Source organism: Megalobrama amblycephala, linkage group LG23 (assembly GCF_018812025.1).
Source record: "Megalobrama amblycephala isolate DHTTF-2021 linkage group LG23, ASM1881202v1, whole genome shotgun sequence".
Classification (NCBI taxonomy): Eukaryota; Metazoa; Chordata; class Actinopteri; order Cypriniformes; family Xenocyprididae; genus Megalobrama; species Megalobrama amblycephala.
In genome coordinates, this window is record NC_063066.1 from 13814462 (window position 1) to 13840310 (window position 25849).

A 25849-nucleotide genomic window follows, 5' to 3' on the forward strand; every position below is an offset into this window, starting at 1 on the left:
ACATTTATCTGTCTAAATATTAAATTATTTGAATGACTTCTTCAACTTATGTTAAAGCATTTATTTTCCTTTTCAGACACTAGAGAATAATGATGTATATAGTCTGTACCTCTCACTGAGAGAAAAGAACATGTTATCAGTATGTTTTAGCAAAGTTTCCTGCTCAGAGCAAAGCTCAACTTCAACCTTGAAGAAAGGTTCATACATGTAAATCATGTGTATCTGTGTATGTGCACTAAGTGCAGGTCCTTTGTACTGGTGGACAACTGACACTCTGCTGGAGAGCAGACAGAATCATGTCATGACCCCAAAAGGACATCCAGTACCTAAATCCAGAGTCCCCTCGTCAGCATCCTGACGAATGGAGATATGCTTCTGACTATTTGTCCATGTGTGGAAGGTTACCAAATATGTCTATTTTTCTTAGCCAATCAGAATCATTCAACCTGAAGCAATGATGTAGTTAGTTGACTCTGTTAGTCCCCTAGTGGTCCATGACATAATGCCAGGGGGTCCTTATAAAATATCTGAACATGAATTTTTGTATATTTTGGCATTTGACATGTTCCATGTTGACAAGATAATATATGTATAATACAACTGACAATATGACTAAATATAGGACAAGTCAACTAACGTAGTAGTAAATTATACTTAGTTATCATTAATGATAACAATGAGCCAATTTTATTCTGGGGTCCTTGAAGATGGTTCCAAATATGACGGGGGTCCATTACTCAAAAAAGGCTGAGAATCACTGTGTTAAGAGTATAATTGTTGTGGAAATGTGAATGTACGCAGAGCGGCCTAGAACTCAGAGTGAGACTTGAAGCTGGCTTCTGCTGATGAAACGGCAAACTATTCTTCAGTAAAATTTTCAATTTATTTTTTAAACTCTGACTCCGGGTCTTCATTCACCATATCTGGTCTTTTGGGTCTTTAACTGTAAAATTCCCCTACACTAAACTGAATCAAAGTGATTAGGCGGCAACAAGTCAGAAATGCATTTTTCCCATAAATATTTTCTTTATTGATGAATTATACAGAAACAAAATGTTACACAAGGACACATCTTCAGCGGGGCGATTTCACTGGTCATTCTCGTAGTCTGCAGGGTTCTTTCTTTTGCTCTGTTCATGCACATGATTGCCCCATGTGTAGGTCAGGTACATCAGAATCATGGCTGTAAATAGAGATGCAGGTTTGTACAGATGTTTAGTCAACATCAAAAAAAAACAACAAAAAAAAAAACAAAACTGTGCATTGCTTAATTTTGTCCCAAAATGACTTACGTGGTGCAATCTTGAATATAGATGCTTTGAATCGTCTCCACACATTTGGGATTCCCTTGGAAAAGTAGTTTGGGAAAGCCCTCTGCTCAAAGGGGGAAATACTGTAGGTGATCACATGCCTTATCTTGGCCAAATCTCCAAAGTGACGACCCATTGTGCCAAAAAAGCTGATCTAAGAGAAATTAAACCAAGCTTAAATTTAGTAACGTTTAAAATAAAATAAGCATACAGTATCTAGACAACAATAACATTTGACTGTCAATAATTGAATCACTTAATTTAAATACATTTTAACAAGCGGTAAATGTAAAAAATGTGCCATCACAAGAATAAATTAATAAATTAATAATAATAATAATAATAAAATAATATATATATATATATATATATATATATATATATATATATATATATATATATATATATATATATATATAATAAAGAGTTTAAATTAGCTGATGGGGCAATGTTTTAGAAAATTTGCGTTAATATTTATAATGTATACATTTTAATTATTTTGTTAATTATATTAATTAATTATAATGTCTATAAATTTCCCCCTTCAATATTAATCCAAATAAAATTTTACATTACCTCATGTAATAATTAGTATTTGTTAAAATTAAAATGTAAACAGTACATTTGAACAGCTGTATTATGTACAACATCAGGCTTGGAATATAAAGCTGTAAAATATATAAATGCTACATGTTAAAAATGTATATAAAAAAATTCACTGTGGGGGTTAGTTATTGTACAAAAATACGTTCTTTGAGTCAGAATAATTTAATGCACAAAGATGTTACTCATTGATCAATTCAATACTAACATTACGCTGATAAACAAGACTCAAACGTATTTTGTACATCATCTGGCAAAGCTTATGATATGCATGAATATAGTAAGGTAAAATCATATAAATTAAATAGCTACTTAACTAGCATTAAGTGACAAGGAGTGCAGAGAAAACTCACTGACCATTTTAGTCACATTTATAAGCGTTACGTGGCTAGGCTAGCAGCTTTATGTAAGACCTTGCTTGACATTCATCTCAATCGCACTGTCTCTGTTCACACACACATTTATACTCCACAAACATACACTAAATCGTTAAACTAAGATAATATCGCTACTTTTACCTCACCAAAGTCAAAACACAAGGGCAAGAAAAGATTTTCTGCACACCAACCTCACTGCTCCTTAACACCCTTGTCCTGCTGTGGATTCTACAACTTCCGCGTGCAACTTTGAGTCATATCCGTTTCCTTTTAATTTCGCGCTTTCTCATTGGTGGTCCGCTCTACTGCTTCCTGGCTATCGAGACACGTGAAGGTCAGCATAACGCTGAAACACTGAATACAGTGGCCAGATATTAGCATTAAGGAGCGTTTGCTATTCTTCTCCCTAATGGATAACCAAGGAGTCACGACAGACCCTCAACTGCAGCAGTTTATCGAGATCGAGTCTCAAAAGCAGAGGTTTCAGCAGCTAGTTCATCAGATGACAGAAGTGTGCTGGGTGAGTCTGTTTCTGTCCTGTTGGGCTGCATAAGGCATCGTACATGTATAGAGAGGGATGACACTACGCTGTCTGATCACTGGCGTGTTTATGATCTGTGGATTTGGAAGATGTTTCATTATGTCATTCAAACAATTAATTTAGAGTGCTGCCCTCTTTAGTCGTGGAGGTTGTGACCCTTTGGGGTTCTCGGTACGAATTCATTTGAACAAAAATACAATAAAAACTGTAATATTGCGACAGATGATTATTAATTAAAGTAACTGTTTATTTAAATTTTATATATATATATATATATATATATATATATATATATATATATATATATATATATATATATAGATAGATAGAGAATTTATTCTAGTGATATCAAAGCCAAATTTCCAGCAGCCATTACTCCAGTCTTCAGTGTCACATGATCCTGAAATCATTCTAATATGCTGATTTACTACTCAAGAAACTTTTATTATTATTATCAGTGTTAAAAACAGTTGTGCTCCTTAATTTTTTTTGTGGAAACTCTGATATAGACAAGATTTGAAATAGAATTTCTTTGTAACAATATAAAGGTCTTTACTGTCTTAAAGGGATAGTTCACCCAAAAACAAAAATTCTGTCATCATTTACTCAACCTGAAGTAATTCCAAACCTGAATTTCTTTGAATGCAAGTAACCAAACAGATATCACTCCCCCAGTTACTACCATAGTAGGAAAAATAAATACTATGGTAGTCAATATGGGGTGAGATCTGTTTGGTTACTGACATTCTTCCAAATATTTTTTTTTTTTTTTTCCCAAATAGGTTTAGAACTAATTGAGGGTGAGTAAATGATGACAGAATTTTAATTTTGGGGTGAACTATCCCTTTAATGCATCATTACTGAATAAATAAATGTATTAATTTCTATATTTTTACTTAACTTTTAAACATTAGTATATTTTTATATACATGGTTAATAAAGAGCTGTATATCCTGTTCATGCGAGATGTGATGTATGCATAACCAAAAGTAAACATTTCCACTTCACTACTAATTTATCTCATGTAATATGTGGTGTAAACCACTTGGGTAAAGTTGGTTTTATATTCGCACATTCAGACTTCTGATAAATTCAGACTTTCCAATAAATGTGCAATAAATTAATGTTTGCGAATTTTAAGCAGCGACATGATATTGACAACCAACGATTGTCAACTTACAACATTTTTCACAGTCGATCAAAATAGGCAAGTATTGTTTTAATGGCATATTTACTTGTGAATGTCCACTGAATGTCCAATGTAGTGTGATTGACAAGGCTATTGAATACGGATGTCCGAATGTGCGAATATAAAACCAACTTTACCGAAGTGTGTAAACCTTTATTGTAGCTCAATCCAAAATGGATGAACAAAAGATTACAGGCCTTTCAAAACTATTATGTGTGGTTTGTAAAATGCCGCAAGGTCATCAGTTGTGGGTTTCTTTGGAGCTCATAGTGTGTTTGTCTTTGCAGGAGAAGTGCATGGATAAGCCTGGTCCAAAGCTCGACTCCAGGACAGAGGTGTGTTTTGTAAACTGTGTGGAACGATTCATCGATACAAGTCAATTTATCCTCAACAGACTAGAGCAAACTCAGAGGAGTAGAGGAACATTCTCAGAGAGCATGACAGACTAGTAGAACTTCAGCCACTTATTGAGGCTTTGTCATGCCAACAAGAACTGTGAGGCAACCGCTATATACAGGATTCAGAAAATTTCTCAAAGACAAAAGTGCCTCTTTTTGTTCTTTTTATTATTTTGAAGGCCATATATTTGAAATCACATGGATGCATGTACAGTCCCATAGCAAGCCCTTCTTTTTACCATCGATGTTCTTGACATTTCCCAGTTCTAAGACTTTGGTATGAAATTGAATACACATTTTGGAACATCATCTGAAAAGGTCCTTTTGTACAGATCTGATCTGGAATTGAGGAGGAGGCTCTGCGTTTCACTTTTGTCAGAGTACATACCAAGTATACAGTTCATCGTTTTACAGGGAATGTTTCAAGATTTGTGGCTTATTTAGTGTCTGTTGAAATGTGAACTTGAAATAAAAAGACGATATGCTTTCTGCAGTTATTCATATGATGTGTTAAATGTCACAGGAGAATGCAGAGTTTAAGTTAGACAATGCTCAAGCTCCTTAAATAAATACTAATGAGACTTCTCAGAGGTTTCGGTGTGCTATCTATTAAAATAGCTTAGCAGGCACTTCAGATATACATCGAATATATACATAGAAAACAATGCACCACCTCTTATGTTCAGTTGCTGCTTAAGAAATATATAGATATGTGTTCCCTAACACTACTGTAGGACATTACCATTACACACATACACTACCATTCAAAAGTTTGGGGTCAGTAAAAGTTTTTAAAATGTCTTAAAAAGAAATTATTACTTTTATTCAGTAAGGATGCATTAAATTGATCAAAAGTGACAGAAAAGGCAGTTATAATGTTACAGAAGATTTCTATTTCAAATAAATGCTTATCCTGAACTAAACTGTTTTGAACTTTGCCATCACAGGAGTAAATTCAATTTTAAAAAATATTAAAACAGAAAACAGTAGTTTAAAATTGTAGTAATATATTATATATTTTTAAGTATATACTGTAAATGCAGCCTTGGTGAGCATAAAAGACTATATTTCAGAACAAAAAGAAAAAAAAAAAATCTTACCAACCCCAAACTTTTAAACAATATACATAAGTAGTCAAGCACATTTTATTAAACAATATCATGCTTTTATTGAACAGATGAGGCAATTTAAAGTGCTTGATATGAATGTAATCATACATATATTCTTTTTTCCAAAATATATTTATTGGCAAATCATATGTATATTCTAAACACGGCTAGTTTGGACATAAAATAAATAATGTAACATTTAATAAGACTGTACAGCAAATATTTAAACATTATGCTGCTATGTCAGGATTTTTGTTTTTAAAGCAAGTGATTGGGCACATCGTCGTTACTCTGAAAATATCAACAGTATGAAATTGTAAAAAAAAATGGCAAGATGAAAACAGAAATATTGTAGATGGAAGATATGTAAAACAAGTACCTTGTATACTAAAACACAAAAAATGCTAATTAAAGTACTCTCACAGTATTAATGGTCTGCAATGTATGTTCATACAGTAGCATGTAGTAAGTCTGTATTTTAGCAGTCACATGAGGAATGACAGTTTTTGCTAATATTATTCTAGGTAATAAATGTACCATTGCTCCTCTTGTCTAAACTCTCAGGAAAAAAGCCCTTTGCACTTCTTTCTTTACTCAGATTGCTTTTGTCCACAGTAATTCTCTCGTCGGTTGGTAAAGCCACATACGGGTGGCTCCACGTGCTGCCTTGAAGTCCGTGGTGCAGATATAGAGGTAGAGAATCCAAGCTAAAGTTAATGTCCTTGAACGCATGGAGAAGAAAAATGCCAATGATGATGGTCAGAAAGCCACTAACAGTCCCAGCAGCCCCATCGGTGGACATTCGAAGCCACTCCTTAAACAAGATAGCCGAACAAGCCATGACGGATATAGTGAAGAAGACATAATAAATAGGTGTAACTATAGAGGTGTTGAAAATGTCGAGGGCTTTATTAAGGTAGCTTATCTGGATACTTATGCAGATCACAAGACATATGAGCAGAGCCCAGAACAGTGGCTCTTTCAGGACAGCTGTTCCAGCGAACAGCTCTTTGATCCCAATGCCAAGGCCTTTCACACAGGACACAGATAATGAACCAATCACAGAGCAGATGAGGATGTACACCAGCACATTTTTCTGACCATAGCGCGGCGCGACAAAGATGATCAGTGCCAGGCTACTCACGACAATGCAGACAGCAAAAGCGATGAATCCTGTGATACATGCAAGAAAGACGACTATTACAAAAACAGCACAGAGCTCACGGGATGCTGTAGTGTATTTGTCAATTAGGTAGAACACTACCTGGATCTTTGAGTTTCTCTGCCATTGCTGTCAAAGAAGCAACCTCTTCTTCTTGCGGAGCATGGAGAACCATAACTGTGGAACCGAAGATGCACAGCACACAGCCAATTTTCCCATGGATATTCAGCCGCTCACTCAGGAAGTATGATGAGAGCACAGCACTGATGACGAAAAAAAGAGGTTGTACATTTTAGACAAAGAATTAATGTTCAGTTGAGACTGTACAGCCAGTATAATCTCAAAAGTGTTGGGTCAATACAATGTTTTAAAGAAATGTATACTTTTATTCAGTGAGAATGAATAAAATTAATCAAAAGTAATAATAAAGACTTATAATATTACAACAACAAAAAAAAATAAATGTTGTTGTTTTGAACTTTCTATTCATTGAAGAATCCTGAAAAAAAATAGACACAATTTAATCAACACAATTGTTTCATAATGTCTGCTGAAAATCTTACTGACGCCATCTCCATCTGTGACTGCAATTAAAGTTGTTAACTTTTGAATGGTGGTGTACACTACTAGGTAGATTTACCTGACCAAAACGCTCAGTGCTCCCAGGGGTGTTACTAACGTGGCAGGTGCAAATGCGTAAGCTGCAAAATTTGCTGCCTCACCTATTCCCACTAAAAATAAAATACATGACAAGACAAAAGATTGTGATTAAAGGTGCTTAAGAGGATCTTTTCGTCGACTGAGAAACCGAAATGAGCGCATGCGTAAGAACAACCCCCCTCCTTCACAGCTTCACACCATTTCGAGGGAACGCCTCCCAAAACTCATGCACGAGTATTGGAACACGAGTGTTTACCACCGGCATTCGCTGTGTCGTGTTAGTGGATTCATTATGTCGGACTCACCGCAGGTAACTCATAATCTGCAGTTGTTACTCCTGTCTCCTGACAAAAACATTGTATGCGGCGCCTGTAGAGTGTGGAAAGTTACTGGAGAGCGCAGCCGCGCACGTCTCGCACAAGGAACGTCATGGCAGTGATTGACAAGTCAGAGGGCCAATCGTTTACGCGATGATCGCGTAAACGATTGGCTGATGTTTTTAAGGCCCTACCTCGTGCACAGATGATGTATATTAATATTATTCCTTTCAGTGCACCTAATAAACCTTTTATCAGTTAGTAAAGACAGTTTCAAGTAATATTGCCAAAGTGTATAAAACAAAACATCCTCTTTAGCACCTTTAAGGGGTTCATAATGACAGATTAATGTGATTAATTACCAGTGTTGGGGGTAATGCATTACAAGTAACTTGAGTTACGTAATCAGATTACTTTTTAAAGTAACAAGTAATGCATTACTTTTTCAATTTACAACAAAATATCAAAGTTACTTTTTCACATTTATTGACTGACAGCTCTCCTGTCCCCATGTTGAGAGAAATAAAGTGCACAGGTGTTGTGTGCGCTGTGTAAACATGATGGTTATTGTAGTTTTATAAATGTGAACATGCATTTACTCATCTCACTTGCACAAAAACATTTGGTATTCCTCAAAATGAAAATGAAGAGTGAAAAGCAATCTCAAAATTTTACGCAAACCTGTAATAATTAAATATATTAAATTACACAAATATACTTTATGTATTTAATCACACTTTATTAATTAATGAAACCCTCAATGATCCAATTCAACCATATTAACGAGCAAAAATTATTTTAGAAATAAGAGTGTTGAACTTCCATCTCCTGTATCATATTTTTCTTTAATCCAGAATAGCAGTACAGCTGAAAGGTTTGTTTGAGCTGCACCCTTTTCTGTACAGGCGTAAATATGCATTTCCTTATTCACAGGCTTATTCACTTCTGGTGTGAAAGGGCCTTAACATTTGCCAAACATTTTTTTTTTGTTGTTATTAAAAAAACAAACAAGCAAACCCAGCCTAGGTTAGAAAACGTAACGCAAAAGTAATGTAACGCATTACTTTTCATAAAAAGTAACTTTTTTAGGGAGTAACACAATATTGTAATGCATTACTTTTAAAAGTAACTTTCCCCAACACTGTTAATTAAGAAGATCTATAAATCCACATACACTGATCATATTTACATGCACATCTGATTAAGGTCCATATTCTGGTTAATCCCTATAATTCGGCTTTATTAATGACAAATAAATACATAAAATGATAATGTCATACTTGATATAAGCCCTGCCCACCACAACCATTCTTTCAGGTATGCATATCCACCTTGACCTGAATAATGGAGAGAACAGACCAGATTAGACAGCACAAGAAAAAGGAAATAATCAATCATAATGTCAAAAGCATTAAAAAAAACAAAAAAACAATGCAATTCAAATACTGTATAATAAAGTATTGTGCAATGGTAGGTCACTCGGTAAATTCCAATCACCCACCTGCTCTAGTAGAGCCATTTTTTGCCAGTCGTAAGAGGCCTTTCTTTTTCAATATAAAGCTGCAACCGATGAAGACAGTGGAACTTACAGCAAGTGCCAAACCAATGTAGAAGTCAGAGCGGTTTGCAGCATCCATCTGAACGTAGTTATAATAGAAGAACTAGATGTTGAATTTGGCTATTAGATATTTTAGTTACATCGACAGGACTGTCTAAAAACCTGCCTACCTAGATGAAGTCTAGGTAGGCAACACACTAGGAGTTAAAACACAGCCACAGAATAAAATAGGAAGCGAATCAGATCATGTGACTCACTCCTGATTTTCACATCGCCAGTTCTTCAAAACAATAAAACATAAAATGTCACTGTAGGTTATTTGTTCATCTGCTCTAAATATTTATAACTACAGGAAATGCATGATCACAGCAGTTTCAAAGAGGGGAAGCTACTTATTAGAATGATTTAGGTAGATTTTGGTTAGCTTTAATGTATTTTACGCTAGCAGACACTGTCGTTTCATGTTACGGTACTTAACTTTTAAGAATACATTTAAAAGACTATAGAAATATAAATTATTCTTAAACTGACTAACCTTGCATTCGTATCGTCCATCGGTGGCAGTTTAGTCTCGTGTGAATAAACTTCCTGTTGAAGTGACTGTAACTCGGGTTGCCAGATATTTTTTATTAACTTCCCTATTGTCAAACATTGTCAGTCCGCTGCCTAGTCTGTCTGGACATTTTGGGGAATTTATTTTTTCTTCAGCTATATGAAACACACTGAGACAGATGCTACATTCAAGGGTTTATACATGATAAACTACATTTGTTGAAACTGTAAAATTCTGCTTTTGAAACTCTTCAAGTGTGTAAACATTAATATCAAATGTTTCATTTTTATCCTTTTCTAGAGTTTAAGATCAGCATTTTGTATTTTGACCAACAACAGTTATATGATAATGATAAAATATAAATAAAAACATTTATGTAACAAGGAAATTAATGTACCAGGTCGGGAGACCAGAATTTTTTTATATTTTTATTTTCATCCAAATTATGTTTGAATGTAAAGTAATCTGCACTTGTAAGTAAGTGTTTACTGACATTAATGAAGACCAATTTAATTTGTAAAAGAAGAGTAAAAATCAGTGGAGCCAGAGGAATACTGTAAACTGCTCTCATTTTATTCAGTTTACAGCTCGATGAAAAAGACAAAGTCTAATCTTTAATTAAATATCCATCAGATGTCAATCACAGGAGAGAATGTGATATGAATAAAAAATATTTACACAACAAGCCTGGAAGATTTCTTCTAGAGATTGTTTTTCTAAAGTTTACTTATATATTTCTGTATATCAATACACAGTCTAATCAATACACAGTCATGATGTATGTACATTACAGTCCGAAAGTTTTATTGTTGTTGCAGCTGGTTATTATAAATAAAACAGCCTTTGATTTATATACGAAACCGAAAGGGGGTTTTATAGACTAAATACAGCATAGCTTGTGAGACTGCAATATTAAATAAGAAATCAAATTATTTTTTCTCTTGCAACATTTTACACTCAAACGAAATTATCCAAGACATATGTAACTCAGCATTCACATTATTAGGTTCTTAGTTGAAAGAAATTAATTGAGGAGGTTATTCAAGACAAGTTACATAATCATTCTTTCTATTGCATATGGTGGACTGTATTCTTAATGTTCAAGGGTGCACAGTAGTTATGTCTATTACATATTGAAAAGCAAATCCTTGATGGTCATGACAAGATCCACGAATGTGGGCCGCTCATCTGGTCTCTACAAGAAAAAAAAGGAGAGAGAGAGAGGGGCATTAACAGATAACAGTTTTAATTCACAAAATGTTTTGACTATTAGTATAAAGCTGTGTATACCTCATGCCAGCAGCTGTTCATAATGGAAAAAACTTTGTCATTGGCCAGTTGTGGGCGATAAAGCCGGTGACCTGAAGAAATTTTCTCTACTATCTCTGTGTTGTTCCACCGGTCATATGGCATTCTGCCTAGAGTGTACACCTCCCACATCAAAACACCTGTCAGGCAAATAACATAAGAGAAAATGAAACAGTTGGTTTGACAGAAGGTAAAGTTATGCTGGAAATGCAGTGGTGACGCACCAAACGCCCAAATATCTGACTTGCTGCTGAACTTGCAGTAAAGGAGAACTTCAGGAGGCGACCAGCGCACTGGGAACTTTGAACCAGCAGAGCTGGTGTATTCATCATCCAGAACATACCTGTATGGACAGCAACAATTTCTATGTAGAGAGAAAGTATGGTGAATTGTGTGTAAATAGTGTTGTCTGCCATGCATACAATTACCTTGACAATCCAAAATCAGTCACTTTAATGGTTCCATTTGAGTCTACTAAACAGTTCCGGGCAGCCTATGAGGAAAAAAACAATAATTTACACCTTAATGGTAAAATATCTCTTCTAGTTGGTAAAGAATATTTTTGTGTTACACAGACCAGGTCTCTGTGGATGTACTGATTGGCTTCTAAGTAGGCCATGCCCTCGCTGACATCTTTACACATCTCAAGGAGAAGAATACTGGAGGGGTGCTGCAGGTTCTCCCGTAAGTAACTCAGCAGACATCCATTGGCAAGATATTCTGTGACTATATAGATGGGACGTTGTTTTGTGCAGACGCCATAGAGCTGCACCAGGTTTTCGTGACAGAGTTTCCTATTATACAGCAGAAAATGATTATAGAGAAATAAACATGAATGAAAAACAGGACATAAACACTGATGATGAATAATCAAGTGTATCAACTTTAATCGCAACCACATCAGAAGTTTGGGGTCGGTAAGATTTTTTAATGTGTTTGAAAGAATCTCTTGCACTCACCAAGGCTGCATTTATTTGAGCCAAAATACAGTAAAATATATTTAAACATATTTTAAAATGTTATTTATTCCTGTGATGGCAAAGCTGAATTTTCAGGACGTCACATGATCCTTTAGAAATAATTCTAGAAAGTTCTTATTATAATCAATGTTGAAAACTGATTAATATTTTTGTGGAAACAGTGATACATTTTTTTCTGGGATTCTTTAATGAAAAGTTCAAAACAATAGAATTTATGTGAAATCCTTGCGGAGTTAAAAATAATCAGTGTTGGGGAAAGTTTCTTTTAAAAGTAATGCATTACAATATTGCATTACTCCCTAAAAAAGTAACTAATTGCATTACTTAGTTACTTTTTATGAAAAGTAATGCGTTACTTTACTTTTGCGTTACTTTTTCTCACAAGTTCTAGTTCTTATTTCTAAATCTAATCTAAAGTATTTTTCGCTTATTAGTATGGTTGAATTAGGTATATTGAAGTCAGCAGCAAAGACATTGGTTAATAACTGAGTTTAAATACATAAAGTATATTTTTGTAATTGAATATAGTTCATTATTACAGGTTTGAAAAAATTCTGAGATTGCATTTCACTGTTTTCATTCATTTTGAGGAATACTGAACATTTTCGTGCAAGTGAGATGAGTAAATGCATGTTCACATTTAGTCTAGAACTACAATAACCATCATGCTTACACAGCACACACAACACCCTCTGCACTTTATTTCTCTCAACATGGGGACAGGAGATCTGTCACTCAATAAATGTGAAAAAGTAACTTGCGTTACTTATTTGAAAAAGTAACTTAGATATTTTGTTGTAAAAAAGTAATGCGTTACTTTACTAGTTAGTTGTAAAAGTAATCTGATTACGTAACTCAAGTTACTTGTAATGCGTTACTACCCCCAACACTGAAAATAATAATAATAAAATCTTTTGAACAGAAGTTTATACTTACATCATGACCTTGGCCTCCTCAATGAAGTCATCCTCCGACATTGAGCCCTCTTTGACCATTTTAATGGCCACGTCATGACGGCCTTGCCATTTCCCATACTTTACCACTCCAAACTGACCATTGCCAAGTTCTCTGATAAATGTAAGTTGTCGGGGGTCGATCTCCCAACCTCCTGGAATGAAAAGTAGTGGGAAAAGGCAGTTTTAGCACGTTGTTTTAATCGACACCATTTACAACTCTCAGAACCATAGAGCCAAATATTTACATTTATATTTTTACGTTTATATACTTGGCAGATGCATTTATCCAAAGCGTTGCATTCAAGTTATGCATTTTATCAGTTCATGCATTCCCTAGGAATCAAACCTATGACCTTGGCGTGATTAGCGCCATGCTCTAACAAATATAAACTCACCATAACCTAGACCAGCGGTGCAGGGAGCATTCTGAGCCCGATTTGACACAATGTATTTTAGTCTGCTCACCAGACCTGAAACAGACACATTTGCTTTGATTAAATACCTTTTGAGACATAATTTGTCATTGTGTATTCACAATGAGTAGTTAAGGTGAGATTTACCCGCTGCGTTGTGCTGGTGGTAATTAATAAGTTCTGGGATACTGCTAAAATTGTGCTTCTCTGCTAGATAGAACTGGCCTTCCGCAGTGACACATATGTTGTAGTGTCTGCAACTGCCAACATTCTCCCTGGAGAGAGACCAGAAATGAAGTTCACACAATCACTTGGGATTCAAGTCAAACCGTAAATCTTTCTTACAAAGAATTTAAGAGAGCAACCACACAGCCCAGTGACAATTTATACAGTGTGAAAGGATAGGACTTATCCTAGTTTTGCATGAAGAGATTTACATCTCTCTTCCGTAGGGTCAGTGTTCCACTTTCATTTTGATAAGTTAACCGTGAAACAAATGTTTAGCTTGATCAAACTCACCCACCAGCCTTGGTGAACACAGAGACAGTGTATTTTCCAGTGAATTTGCCAGAGTCTCTCACCAAGAAACCGCCATCTTTATTCTGTTTTTTTTTTTTTTAAAGATAACATTTCAGAACATACTGTATATTAAACAAATATATATAGTTAATTCAAGTCAGTGTGCCAATGTTTATTATCATGTCAATGTAAAAAATGTGGCACATTCTATTCAAAATCAACATAACCATTGCCACCATTGTTCTATACTTACTTCTGTTTTCAGTAAATTCTCTGCCTGGCTACGGTTGATGTTCTTGCAGTACCAACTACGAGATAGATATGAAATAATATGTTATAATCGGTTACAATGTAGCTGGACTGTGTTTATAAAGTTCAAAATTGTTCACCTTTTCAAACTAGTGTGCAAAGCTGTAGTTGTCCATTTTGTTGAATGTATACTTACTCATATTTCTCCAATCCATTCAAGGCCTGAGCGATGTAGTTACTTGGGATGTAGCCTTCTTTTCTGTAAACAGTGTAGGAGATCAGTAATGCTTTTTATCTAAGAGAACACAGTCCTAATTGCACAGCTAGTTCCACCTGACTACATTTCACCCACAGCCTGTAAAAGTTTCCCCAGATATGCAAATAATTTGACAGCAGTTCATGTGTTTATCAAATACATTCACCATTAGAACATTTAGACAATCTTGATATATCAGATAGATCAAGCATTACTAGTCATATACTTATTCATTTTGCAGTCTCTTACCCATATTTATCTCTGGCTTTAAACCAGTTGGGATCGTTGATTTCTAAGAGTGTGTACTCCTCATCTTTTCTCAGCTCTAGATCATGGGGAGTCATTGGTGCATACTCATATTCAGCTATAACAGTCATGCCCACACTGAAGCCTGGGGGTTGCATGGGTGGTTGGGGTGGGAGAGGCCTGGGTGGCTTTTCCTAAAACAAGAAGGTAACAGATCATTTCTTAAGGCTAATTCTAATGGTACATTATGCATATATTGTCACTGACAGGATAGACTGGTAACTGACCTCCTCGGGTGTTGGTGGAAGAGGCTTTCTGGAATCACGATTCTTGGAACCTCTTTTGAAAACCCCTTTTGAAGAAGGGTAAGAGATGATATTTATTGAATAAATATAAATTCAGTTTGTTTAATTAGCATTAACTATTAAATATTACACCATACTTAAGTGTTGAATTGATAAAGCAATGGTGCCTTGTTCAATACAGATGGAAACTGCAAAGAATCGTTATTGTGTAACAAATCTTTATGCAATGTTTATTAATGATTCTCTTAGTACTCTTAGGTTCAATAGGTTCTCAGTACTTTTTTTTCTTATTTCAATATTAAGTACATTTAAAACCATTCAAAATGTATGTTTACACAGACTTTATAGGTAGCATAAATGCAAAACAATAATTGGCCTTAGAGAGATAGTTCACCCAGTGTCACGGACTTAGTGGTTTGCTTTCGTTTTCATGAACTTTTAGTTTGTTTGTCTCTAGTGTTGTCACGGTACCAAAATTCCAGTAGTCGGTACCGATACCATGAAAATTTTACGGTTCTCGGTACCAATTTCGGTACCACAGTAAAATCTATTGGAACTATTTTACTATTTTATATAGCATGTTTTAAAAACATTAAATATGATTTGGAGTGTGTGTGTGTGTGTGTGTGTGTGTGTGTGTGTGTGTGTGTGTATATATAGGCTACCTCAATGAAATAAATTTTGAAATATAAAAAAAAAAAAATAATAATTAAATGCTCAAACATCCATTGTGTACTGTTGAAAAAACCAGCATATGCTGGTAAGGTAGGTGCTGCTGGTCCATACTAGTCCTAAGCTGGTCCTGGACCAGCATAAACCAGCTCAAACCAGCATACCAGCTTCAAAATCTACTTTACCAGCATATGCTCGTTTTTTCAACAGGGGTAACAGACGTGCGTGTTTATTTTAGCTATTCCGTCAGAGAAACAACACACTACAGCCTGTAAAACTATGAAATAAATATCGGTAAATAATGGTAACCTAAATAATAAGAAAGTTAAATATTATTTTAAAAAGCATTCGTTTTTTATTTCCACACAAAGACGCGTCATATATAGCCAAAGTCCCGTTATTACTTTGATGTAGCCGCTTTGCGCTTTGAGAGGGATGTGGGACACGAGCAGGAAAGAGACCATTTCTCTTTAATAATATCTTCGTTATCTCCTGATGTTACAAACAACTGACACTTGTTGTAAAAGGTCTGAAGAGCGAGTTTTATCCTCTGCAGGGGCAAGACATTCAGGCTATGTTTGATTTAGCGCTGCCAGAGAAAACGAAAGTAAAAATCACCAGCGTATGAAACGCGATATATACAAATAAACTTGACGCGCCTTATAAAGTCTAATAACAAGCACAAACTCTGTTAAATAGAAACTGACGTGCAAGCAAAAAGGTTTCTGTCCTACGGTGTTTTTTTCTACTTTACCACAGTAAAGAATGCGAATAGCCTATAATAGGCCTAAATGCGAACGAAAGAAACGTTATAATCCCCTGCGTGAGTGAAGATTTGGGAAAAGAAACAGATTCCATGTTCAGTGGAATAACTAATGGAATATTGTTAAATTCTCTGCTAATCAGGTGACCAGATCGCGATTCGGAAAACAGAATACGAAGCTTAAATGTATGGACTCACGCACCTCTCTTATTCGGCATTAACCAAAATGTTTCCATGGCTGCGATGTCACATTTAATTGCTAACCTATTATTTCTTCTGTAAACAAAGCTTTGTTCTTCATTCGTGTCATATTCAAGTAAATACTGCCAACAGCCTTATCAGTGGGTACCGAATATACCCGGATTCTCGATACTACCGGTACTACAGAAATGCTGGTATCGTCACATTTTCAAAATTTCAGTACTGACTTGGTACCGAAGTACCGGTACTTTTGACAACACTATTTGTCTCAGTTACCTGTTTTCATTTGTTCCATTTTCCTGCTCTTCATTTGTTACCATGGTTTTTGATTAACTAGTTGTCACCTATTCGTCATTGAGTTTATTCACCCTGTGTATTTAAGTTCCTCGTTTCATTCAGTTCTTTGTCTGGTATTGTTCATGTGTTGTGTTCTACAAGCTATTTCGTTTATGTTTCTTGCTATTCAATTAACTGTGTTTACTTTGTTTAATAAAAGGACTTATAATTGATCTTCGCCTCTGCTCATCATCATCGGGACTAAAACATGTTAAAATAACACTGAAGCAGAGTTAAAGTTAATGAGATAATTAAGCTATTAATTCAGGGATGATTGAAGATTAATGATGAACACCTGCTGTTAACAAGCAGAATAACTGAAGCCAAAACCATTAGTAAATCAGATCTTGAGAGATTTAATGTCTTTTACCTTCAGTTGATTTCAATTAAATGGTTTTGGCTGAAGTCACTTGTAGTTCTTGTGTTTCTCTTTTCTTCAGTTATTCTGCTTGTTAACAGCAGGTGTTCATCATTAATCTTCAATCATCCCTGAATTAATAGCTTAATTATCTTATTAACTTTAACTCTGCTTCAGTGTTATTTTAAAACTATTCAAAGAGGGACCAAATGTTATCTGAGCAGAGTTGATTTAACTCTGTGGATTTTACTGTGTACGGTAATTTTGTCAGGGTGTGAACACACCTAATGATGACATAATTTTAATTTTTGGGGTGAACTTTCCCTTCAATCAAATCAAGCCACCTTTATTTTTTATAGCGCTTTATACAATACAGATCGTTTCAAAGCAGCTTTACAGTGATAACAGGAAAATGATTAAATGATGCAAAGAGAGTCATTTTGGCTGTACAGCATTTTTAAAAAAACAGTGTCATTGTTCAGCTGAAGTCAGTTTGGTGTTGATTCATTTTCGTTGTAAAGATCATTAATTTTTAAATTAGTTAATGTCATCTATATAAAGCAGTTCTGCAAAAAAATGTCATCATCTAGCTCAGTTCTCAGTTTAGATTCACTAAGAATAACTGGCTTGTAAGAGTCATTTATTGAAAATCTGACTACATTGGTCACACAGGAGTTGCAGATGTATTGCTGGAAAGAATGTGAGAAGATTGGAATATGATATTTCTTCCGATTCGGCGAGAAAAAAAAAAATCTACCTGTGAGAACCGTTAACAGATCCAAACGTTCTGAACTCTATTGTTGAAGTGTGACAGTGTTTAATTTATTTTCACACTTTAGTTTTACAGACCTCCATTTTTGGTCTCCAGCACCCTGCAGCCCATGGCCTGCTTCACCTCCTGCTGGCAACACTTCCATAAGCCATCCTCCCAGAAGCACGGGTGGTACTTCTGCATCAGATCCTTGTTGAACCGCACCACTTTAAGACAGGTACATTGGAAACCATTTACATTGAATAAACACAGAGTTTTGCATATGACTTGAATGTTGTGTTATGGGAAGCAGTCATGCTTTTCTTTTTATCTTTCCTATAATGTAGTCCACATATAGGTGGCTTACAAATTTGAATGGACTTTGTGATAATGACTTAAAATAAATACTGACCATTTTTTAGTTCATGTATCCAGTGCTTTCGAATTTGATCCGACTTAGCAAATACATAAAGGGGACCTTCATCATAGATTATCTGCGAGAGAAAATAAAATTCACAATACAAAGTTATATATGCCTTTAGATGAATCAACTGTTGCATTTCAACATCATATATACTATTGCCAAATGTTTCCTCTTTCTTTTGAAGCTTCATTTACTGCACAGTTGTTTATTCTTAGCTTTTTTAGTACTATTTTTGAAGACTGCAAAATAGTTGTACGATTTCATCAAAAGTAACATTATATAAAGAGAAGTAAAGTCTAAATACATATAGCTCATAATTTTAAGTGTTAATCTGAAAACTGAAAACCTGAAAACCACAAAATGTTGTTGTTTGACACATTCATTTCCTGGCGCCCTTTCTGTTTGTCGGTGGTCTGAAGATGGAAAACTCACTTTTTGTGCTTAAGTTGCTGAAGCTGAGAGTGTTTTTGTGTGCCTGGCAATTTTAAAGTGTCAGCAGCACCTGTTAAATTCTGTTGTTCCTCTGATTTCAGACTTTGAAGAGGAAAGGTTTCACTTCTGCTCTTATCATGGTTGAAAACCTGAGTATTGTTTCTTTTTGCACTCTATCAGCTCAATAATATTTCTACCAGCCCTAAGGATGTTATTAGTGTGTATTTACAAGACAGCTAATGTTGAAACTTTTATTTCAGATATAGTGACACAGACTTTACTTATTTGAAATCGAAAAGGAAAACAATATAATAACGAGGGAAGTCAAAGTAACATAATTACATTAAATACACATAGAATGCACATTCAGATGTTTAGAAATTTTGTTTAGAAAGACCAACGTTGAGTTCCCACTTAAGTTTGTGAAGAAGAATGTGTAGTCTTATTATTTGCAGAGACCCACCTGAAAAGGGAAGAGTCGGTCAGGAGGTGCGCTGTCTTCTGGTAAAACAATCTCCACACATTTGATCTTTTCAATGTCCACATAACCTTTAAGGCTTTTCCTCTTCTAAACAGTCAATAGGATTACAATATCAAAAAGTTCAAAATTGCAAAACATTACAACTTGTGGTTTTTAAATATATTAAAGTCACAATGTAACGGAAGTACAGTCACATCATTTCTTCTGTATTGTGACGTACATCCGAGTGAAAAGGTTAATCGAAAATAAGATCAATTTTGAGTGAATTTCCAATTCATGCCAACTTTAAAATAAAGAGTACTGTACATACATACCCCTTTTTCGGCGTCATAGTCGTAGTAGGATATTTTATCTTGAGTGAGTACGAACAGCCTTTCTTTGAAGTTTAAAGGTGAGGTCTTCTTCTTCTGCTGGGACCGTTTTATAAAAATCTCCTCCAGAATGCTGTCTGGCATGTTCATTTAAATCTGTGTGAGCTTGGGGGGAAAAAACAAACTGTTATTGTTGAACATATTTCATGTCTTCATTGATTTCATGATAGTTAGCTTTTTGAGTGACGAGATACTCTATTGGTTTTGTTAAATATGTATTTAGTAGTGCTGTCCAATTGATTAATCATGATTAATCACATCTAACAGAAAAGTTTGTATATATGATGTGTGTGTGTGTGTGTGTGTGTGTGTGTGTGTGTGTGTGTGTATATATATATATATGTACACACACACATATATATTATCTATTTACACACTTATGTTTAATTACGGGATTAATCAGGATTAATCGATTTGACAGCACTAGTATTTAGCATTTAAATATGTAAATATTTATTTGGTTTTCTTAAAGGGTTAGTTCACCCAAAAATGAAAATTATGTAATTAATTACTCACCCTCATGTCGTTCTACACCCGTAAGACCTTTGATCATCTTCGGAACACAAATTAAGATATTTTTTATAAGATCTGATGGCTCAGTGAGGTCTGCATTGCCAGCAAGATCATTTCCGTTTTCAATGCCCAGAAAGCTACTAAAACATATTTAAAACAGTTCACGTGACTACAGTGGTTCAACCTTAATATTATAAAGTGACGAGAATACTTTTTGTGCACCCAAAAAAATAAAATAAATAAAAAATAGTGACTTTATTCAACAATATCTAGTGATGGGTGATTTCAAAACACTGCTTCATGAAGCTTCGAAGTTTTACGAATCTTTGGTTTCAAATCATTGGTTAGGAGCGAGTACCAAACTGCAAAAGTCACGTGAACTATTGAAATTTGAAACACTTATGACGTAACAAAGCCTCGTTTACTGAAATCACGTGATTTTGGCGCGCCAAACCACTGATTCGAAACAAAAGATTCGTAAAGCTTCGAAGCTTCATGAAGCAGTGTTTTGAAATCGCCCATCATTAGATATTGTTGAATAAAGTAATTACTTTGTTTTTTTTGTTTGTTTTTTTTAGCGCACAAAAAGTATTCTTGCTTTATAATATTAAGGTTGAATCACTGTACTCACATGAACTGTTTTAATAATGTTTTTAGTAGCTTTCTGGGCATTGAAAACGGAAATGATCTTGCTGGCAATGCAGGTCTCACTGAGCCATCTGATTTCATCAAAAATATCTTAATTTGTGTTCCGAAGATGATCAAAGGTCTTACGGGTTTGGAACGACATGAGGGTGAGTAATTAATGACAGAATTTTCATTTTTGGCTGAACTAACCCTTTAAGATGTTTTTATCTCCCCTGCAGTCAAACCACTCTGCTTCTATATCTTGGTATCTAATGGTAGCATTTATGCTAGACCATTTTTCCATCAGGTCTGTACAATGATTTTGGTTGTCTAAAGCTGAAGATGGATTTAGGCAGCCGTGTCTGATTTGAAATGGTTTGCATGAGCCCTCCTGTCAATGACATCCTTTGTTGCCAATATTTCCTCCTGTAGATCATGAATGCTTCTTCCTGATCTGATCTAAGCTGTGAACCCACAAACTCACTCATCTTTTCACTGCATATCAGCATCTCACCATGTACTCTTCACTATTTACAAACCAAAACTGAACGTCCACATCCTTCTTTCCTAAAGGCCTGCGTCTTAGTTAAATGCAACAGCTAGAGGTCTTGGGAACAATGTTCTTATTCAATATTGATAGTGTAGGTTGAAATATTTATGTAGGCAGTATAAAACAAATACATCGCACTACTACTTGGACAATCATCTTAATGTTACACAACATCATAAGGGCACCATTGAATCCAGCAAATAGATTAGAAAGAATGCGTTGAGGGGAAAAAAGCATTTGTTAATCATTGAATGACCTTGTTGATGAACTTTTTAACTGAATACAGCTTTTAGGTTTCACACATTTACATGAATCAATAAAGATTAGCCAACAAGGTTGACTGGTTTTTGCTTAAAATCTTTTTAGTATCCAAATATCGTTCTTGTATTCTGATTATAATATAGAAAAGTGCCATATCTAACATATTTTACTCCAGAGAAGCATTAGTAAAGAGTTACCTGTATCCCAGTGTCCTTTAAAACATCTCAGTTCTGTTCCTCATTACATTCAGTGCCTCCACAAAAAGCTTCTCTCACATAGTTGTTAAATGCTGAGTCGTCTGTGTTTTGTGGTAGAGAAACTAAACTGCCTATTTTAAACACCATGCAAGCATTTCCTGGTTTCTTCTTCTGCCACCACCGCCGCCTTTTAACACCTTCAAAAGCTTGTCACAAAAAGTTTTTGAAGAAAACTTTTTGTAGTCTGTGACAAATATGAACATCACTTCCGCTTTATATTTGAGTTAATACTCTGAATTAATCATTTACTATTAAAATACCAAAAGCATCTGCTGCTGTATTAAACACACTCTAAGCTATAATGGTGTTGGTTTGGGATGTCAGGACTACAGTCTGCATGCATTGGTTTTAACAGCTTTGTTTAGCATGAAAGCTTAACATTTTTTCAAAGGGTAATGACTTAGAAGACTTGATACAGGGAAGTTGCATCAATGTTGATCTGTGATACAGAGGAAGGGGAAACACAGTTCGTATCGGCATCAGTAAGCAGTACGAGTCAGATAATTACTGTTAAGCTTGTCTCTGTTTCACATCAGGGTTTTTTTCCAGGCAGATGTTGCACAACGTAACCCTTAACAATTTGTTGATTTAACCTACACTGCTTAAAAAGACCATCATTTCGTATAATACTTAATGGCAGGGCAGGTGGATCTTAATTTTAGGCTGAATCATACATGTTTTTTTTATGCATGACTAATGTGTGTGTTGTTTTCTTGTTGAAAATTTTGCATAAAATGACTCATGAACATGCATTAATGTACCCCTTGTGGTTAACAGTTTAAATACTCGCTATTCATTGAAAATGATGTTGAGCAACAGGAACCTTCTAGAGTGTCCTGTGTCTGTAAGGTTCCTGAATGATAAGTATGCAAGTATCACTCATGTTTGGAGGGAGGGAACTGGGCAAAAGATAGTCTGCCACATTAGACCACAATTTATCAACACCTCTGTGGTTCCTTAGCAATGGTTCAGCCAAATGGTTCACTTGGCTAACTTAAAGTCAAATGCAACATCGCAAATAAATATTTAGTTATTTTAAGCAATGTCATCGATTGTTTTTAAGCAGCTTTACAGGAAATAATGATCAATGATGAGAACAGAATTCAATTGTGCTGTAAAAAAGACTGAAGTCAGTTCAATGTTGATTCAGTTTAGTTCAATAACTGTGTAAAATGAGTTGAATTCAACTATGAGCAGCTCTACAAAAGACAATAGTGTCGAAAATTCAATTTGGGTCAGTTTAGTGTTAATTCAATTCAATAACAGGATCAAAAATGTGAAATTTGTTTATTATGAAACAGTTGATTCAGCTATAAAGCAGCTCTGAAGATCATCCAGCTCAATGCAGTTCAAGTTTTGTTGTCATTCAATAGTCAAATTGTCAAAGTGTTTAGGTTTAACAAACCTTAACAATAATTTAACTTTAGCTTAAAACAGGACATAGCCTACTAAATGTCCCAGCTGAAAATGAATTACATTAGAATATGACAGTAAATGTTATTCGATGGAATTTGAATTTGCATCACTGATATCCACCAAAATGGAGTCTTTTCATTGTGTGATGTACAAATGCAAAGCATAGATGTTAGATATTTTCAGACTGCATCTTGTTATGTACTCTTTTACAAACACACAAAGGTGTGTAGGAGTATGGACATTTGATTAAATGTTGGTTATGAATGTTACTGTATTAAAAACAGGATATCCATTATAAACATTGAAGAGGATTCCCTCTAATTATTTGAATAATTATTGATAAATATGAGTTTTATAGCCAATTGCTAAACTTTTTACATTCTTACATGTTTGGTTACATCCTTGCCAAAACACTTGTCACAAAACACGTTGTGACATAGCACATATCTCTAGTGTGAAAACACCAACCTTGTTCTGTTCATATTTGGTCACTTATTTTGGATTTCACTTTGGATAAAAGCATCTGCTACATGAAGAAATATAAATGCATAAAAGCTGCACCCTATATGACTCTCACTAATAATGTTATCAGCCCAACAACAGTGTCTTGTGTACCACTGTGGTGTATGCTGCAGATCTGTTTTTGCATAATTCAGTAAAACTATGGAGTGAAACAGTAAAAAGAAAGTGTAAAGTCCATTATTTCTCCTTTGTACAAGATTCTGTATGCAGGATCCATTTAATGCAGCATACAAGAATGCTGCATGAACCCCTTTATAACATTTATTAACAAATAGATACGTGAAATGTTACATAATTATGACTGTGAACAAATCCCTGATGCAAGACAACAATATATACTGTACTGATAACTATAACTCAAGTAATTTTCTTGTTAAATTATTATTTTTAGCTATATTTAGCTTTTTTTTAAAAATTCAATTCTATTATTATGGTAACACTTTACAGTAGGTTTCATTTACTAACATTAACATGAACTAAGAATGAACAACACTTCTACAGTATTTATTAAACTTATTTAATGTTAATTTCAACATTTACTAATATTGGTAATAGTATAGATATTGGTAATATTTAAAATAAAAAATGTTATGTATTAACATACTGGGTTACACTTTATTTTAAGGTGTCAGTATTACAGTGTAATTATACATTTAAGTACTAAGTAATGACAATTAACTACATGTACTTACAATAGGGTTAGGGTTAGGATGAGGCTTTATTACTACAGTAAATACATATATAACAATGACACTGTAAAATAAACAGTAAACTATGATGAAAAAACAATGAACATTAACTATATTAACAAAGCTTAATGAATACTGCAACAAATGTATTGCTCATGTTAGGTAATATAGTTAATACATATAACTAATGTTAACAAATGAGACCCTAAAAGTTACCATTATTATTATAAAACTTTATTATATATGCTGGGGTGGAAAAGTTGTAATTGTTCTGTATTGTTCCTGTTGATAGTATAACAAAGTGTTGATTTACTTGTATGACAATAAATCAGGAAGGTTATACAGTAAAGATGATTTAAGGTGCAAACAGCATTTGCACAGAAAAGAAAGAGGAGTTAGGAGCAAAAATAGATTAGTTAAGCCATTTAAGACACTATCATAGAGTGTCTCTCTATTGTGTTTGAAATCCCTATACAGCAAGTTCCTAACTTATTTTGTTTGCTTTAGTTAGTTGGTTATCTTTTTAAGCCACAACATTACTCAACATTTGACCAGTCACAATTAATAGCAAATTACACAATCTTACTCTTTGACAGAGGAACAGTTTTCGGCTAATAAAGAAACCTGAGATATCTTACCAGAGTTGTGTTTTATCCACTGTGATCTGGCACCAGGATGAAGCCAGTCAGACTGAGTGCAGGTTATTAAACTGGACTGTGAATGTGATCAACAGTGGACAAAACTCCACCCAACCACAGGACTCTGTGTTACTCAGTTCCCCTTTTGCTTCCTGCTAATTTTCATACTGTCGCTCATGCAGGGCTGCTGTTAACACTTTCACGCTGTCTGTTAAGACTCGTATTCTGCATGTAACTGACCTGTACACGACTCCGATATTCAGTTTGAGAAGACTGAAAATTAGTAATCCAAAGCCTACTTGACTCTTTTGATGAATAAGACAATTACAGATGGTTTCTCTGTAGTCGCAGCACCATTTAATGCTACAAAATATTAGCCTGTTAGTGTTCCACTGTGCCGCCTGTGGTACACATACCTTTAAAAAGAGACCAAAACCATAAATATACTCCAAATGGCTCAAGAACAGCATGCAATTTACTTTGGGTATGCCTTTTTAGGCGTTTTAGGCCAATTTTACAGGAATGCCAAGATGTTAAAAACAATACATGAAATGTGGATGATTTGGATGTGATCTGTG

At 34.7% G+C, this 25849-nt stretch overlaps 4 protein-coding genes across 7 annotated transcripts; 1 reads left to right on the plus strand and 3 right to left on the minus strand.

Annotated features, from left to right (window-relative positions):
- Nucleotides 1-1002: 1002 nt before the first annotated feature.
- Nucleotides 1003-2619, minus strand: LOC125258802 (cytochrome b-c1 complex subunit 8). Of its 3 annotated transcripts, none has more exons than XM_048175900.1 (3): nucleotides 2482-2619; nucleotides 1293-1464; nucleotides 1003-1183 (listed from the first exon to the last, which is right to left on the minus strand). In XM_048175900.1, the coding sequence occupies exons 2-3, from the start codon at nucleotides 1444-1446 to the stop codon at nucleotides 1089-1091; spliced, it is 249 nt and encodes an 82-aa protein (XP_048031857.1). In that variant the 5' UTR covers nucleotides 1447-1464; nucleotides 2482-2619; the 3' UTR covers nucleotides 1003-1088. The 3 variants fall into 3 exon arrangements, with proteins under 3 accessions (XP_048031857.1, XP_048031858.1, XP_048031859.1); XM_048175901.1 differs by having other exon boundaries at nucleotides 2432-2546; XM_048175902.1 differs by lacking the exon at nucleotides 2482-2619 and adding an exon at nucleotides 2437-2461.
- timm8a (translocase of inner mitochondrial membrane 8 homolog A (yeast)) lies at nucleotides 2595-5003 on the plus strand. Its single transcript, XM_048175899.1, has 2 exons — nucleotides 2595-2810; nucleotides 4308-5003. The coding sequence occupies exons 1-2, from the start codon at nucleotides 2700-2702 to the stop codon at nucleotides 4467-4469; spliced, it is 273 nt and encodes a 90-aa protein (XP_048031856.1). The 5' UTR covers nucleotides 2595-2699; the 3' UTR covers nucleotides 4470-5003.
- Nucleotides 5004-5561: 558 nt separating this feature from the next.
- zgc:101583 (uncharacterized protein LOC494104 homolog) lies at nucleotides 5562-9905 on the minus strand. The gene is made up of 6 exons (XM_048175898.1): nucleotides 9760-9905; nucleotides 9168-9303; nucleotides 8947-9003; nucleotides 7330-7420; nucleotides 6792-6952; nucleotides 5562-6700 (listed from the first exon to the last, which is right to left on the minus strand). The coding sequence occupies exons 2-6, from the start codon at nucleotides 9301-9303 to the stop codon at nucleotides 6048-6050; spliced, it is 1098 nt and encodes a 365-aa protein (XP_048031855.1). The 5' UTR covers nucleotides 9760-9905; the 3' UTR covers nucleotides 5562-6047.
- Nucleotides 9906-10329: 424 nt separating this feature from the next.
- Nucleotides 10330-25427, minus strand: btk (Bruton agammaglobulinemia tyrosine kinase). Of its 2 annotated transcripts, none has more exons than XM_048175896.1 (18): nucleotides 25272-25427; nucleotides 19742-19903; nucleotides 19410-19514; nucleotides 18503-18584; nucleotides 18189-18317; nucleotides 14992-15056; nucleotides 14708-14898; nucleotides 14399-14461; nucleotides 14207-14261; nucleotides 13954-14036; nucleotides 13582-13709; nucleotides 13417-13491; nucleotides 13002-13173; nucleotides 11663-11879; nucleotides 11514-11578; nucleotides 11310-11428; nucleotides 11068-11225; nucleotides 10330-10972 (listed from the first exon to the last, which is right to left on the minus strand). In XM_048175896.1, exons 2-18 carry the CDS (start codon nucleotides 19886-19888, stop codon nucleotides 10904-10906), a joined length of 1923 nt encoding a protein of 640 aa, XP_048031853.1. In that variant the 5' UTR covers nucleotides 19889-19903; nucleotides 25272-25427; the 3' UTR covers nucleotides 10330-10903. The 2 variants fall into 2 exon arrangements, with proteins under 2 accessions (XP_048031853.1, XP_048031854.1); XM_048175897.1 differs by lacking the exon at nucleotides 25272-25427 and adding an exon at nucleotides 21947-22164.
- Nucleotides 25428-25849: the final 422 nt, after the last annotated feature.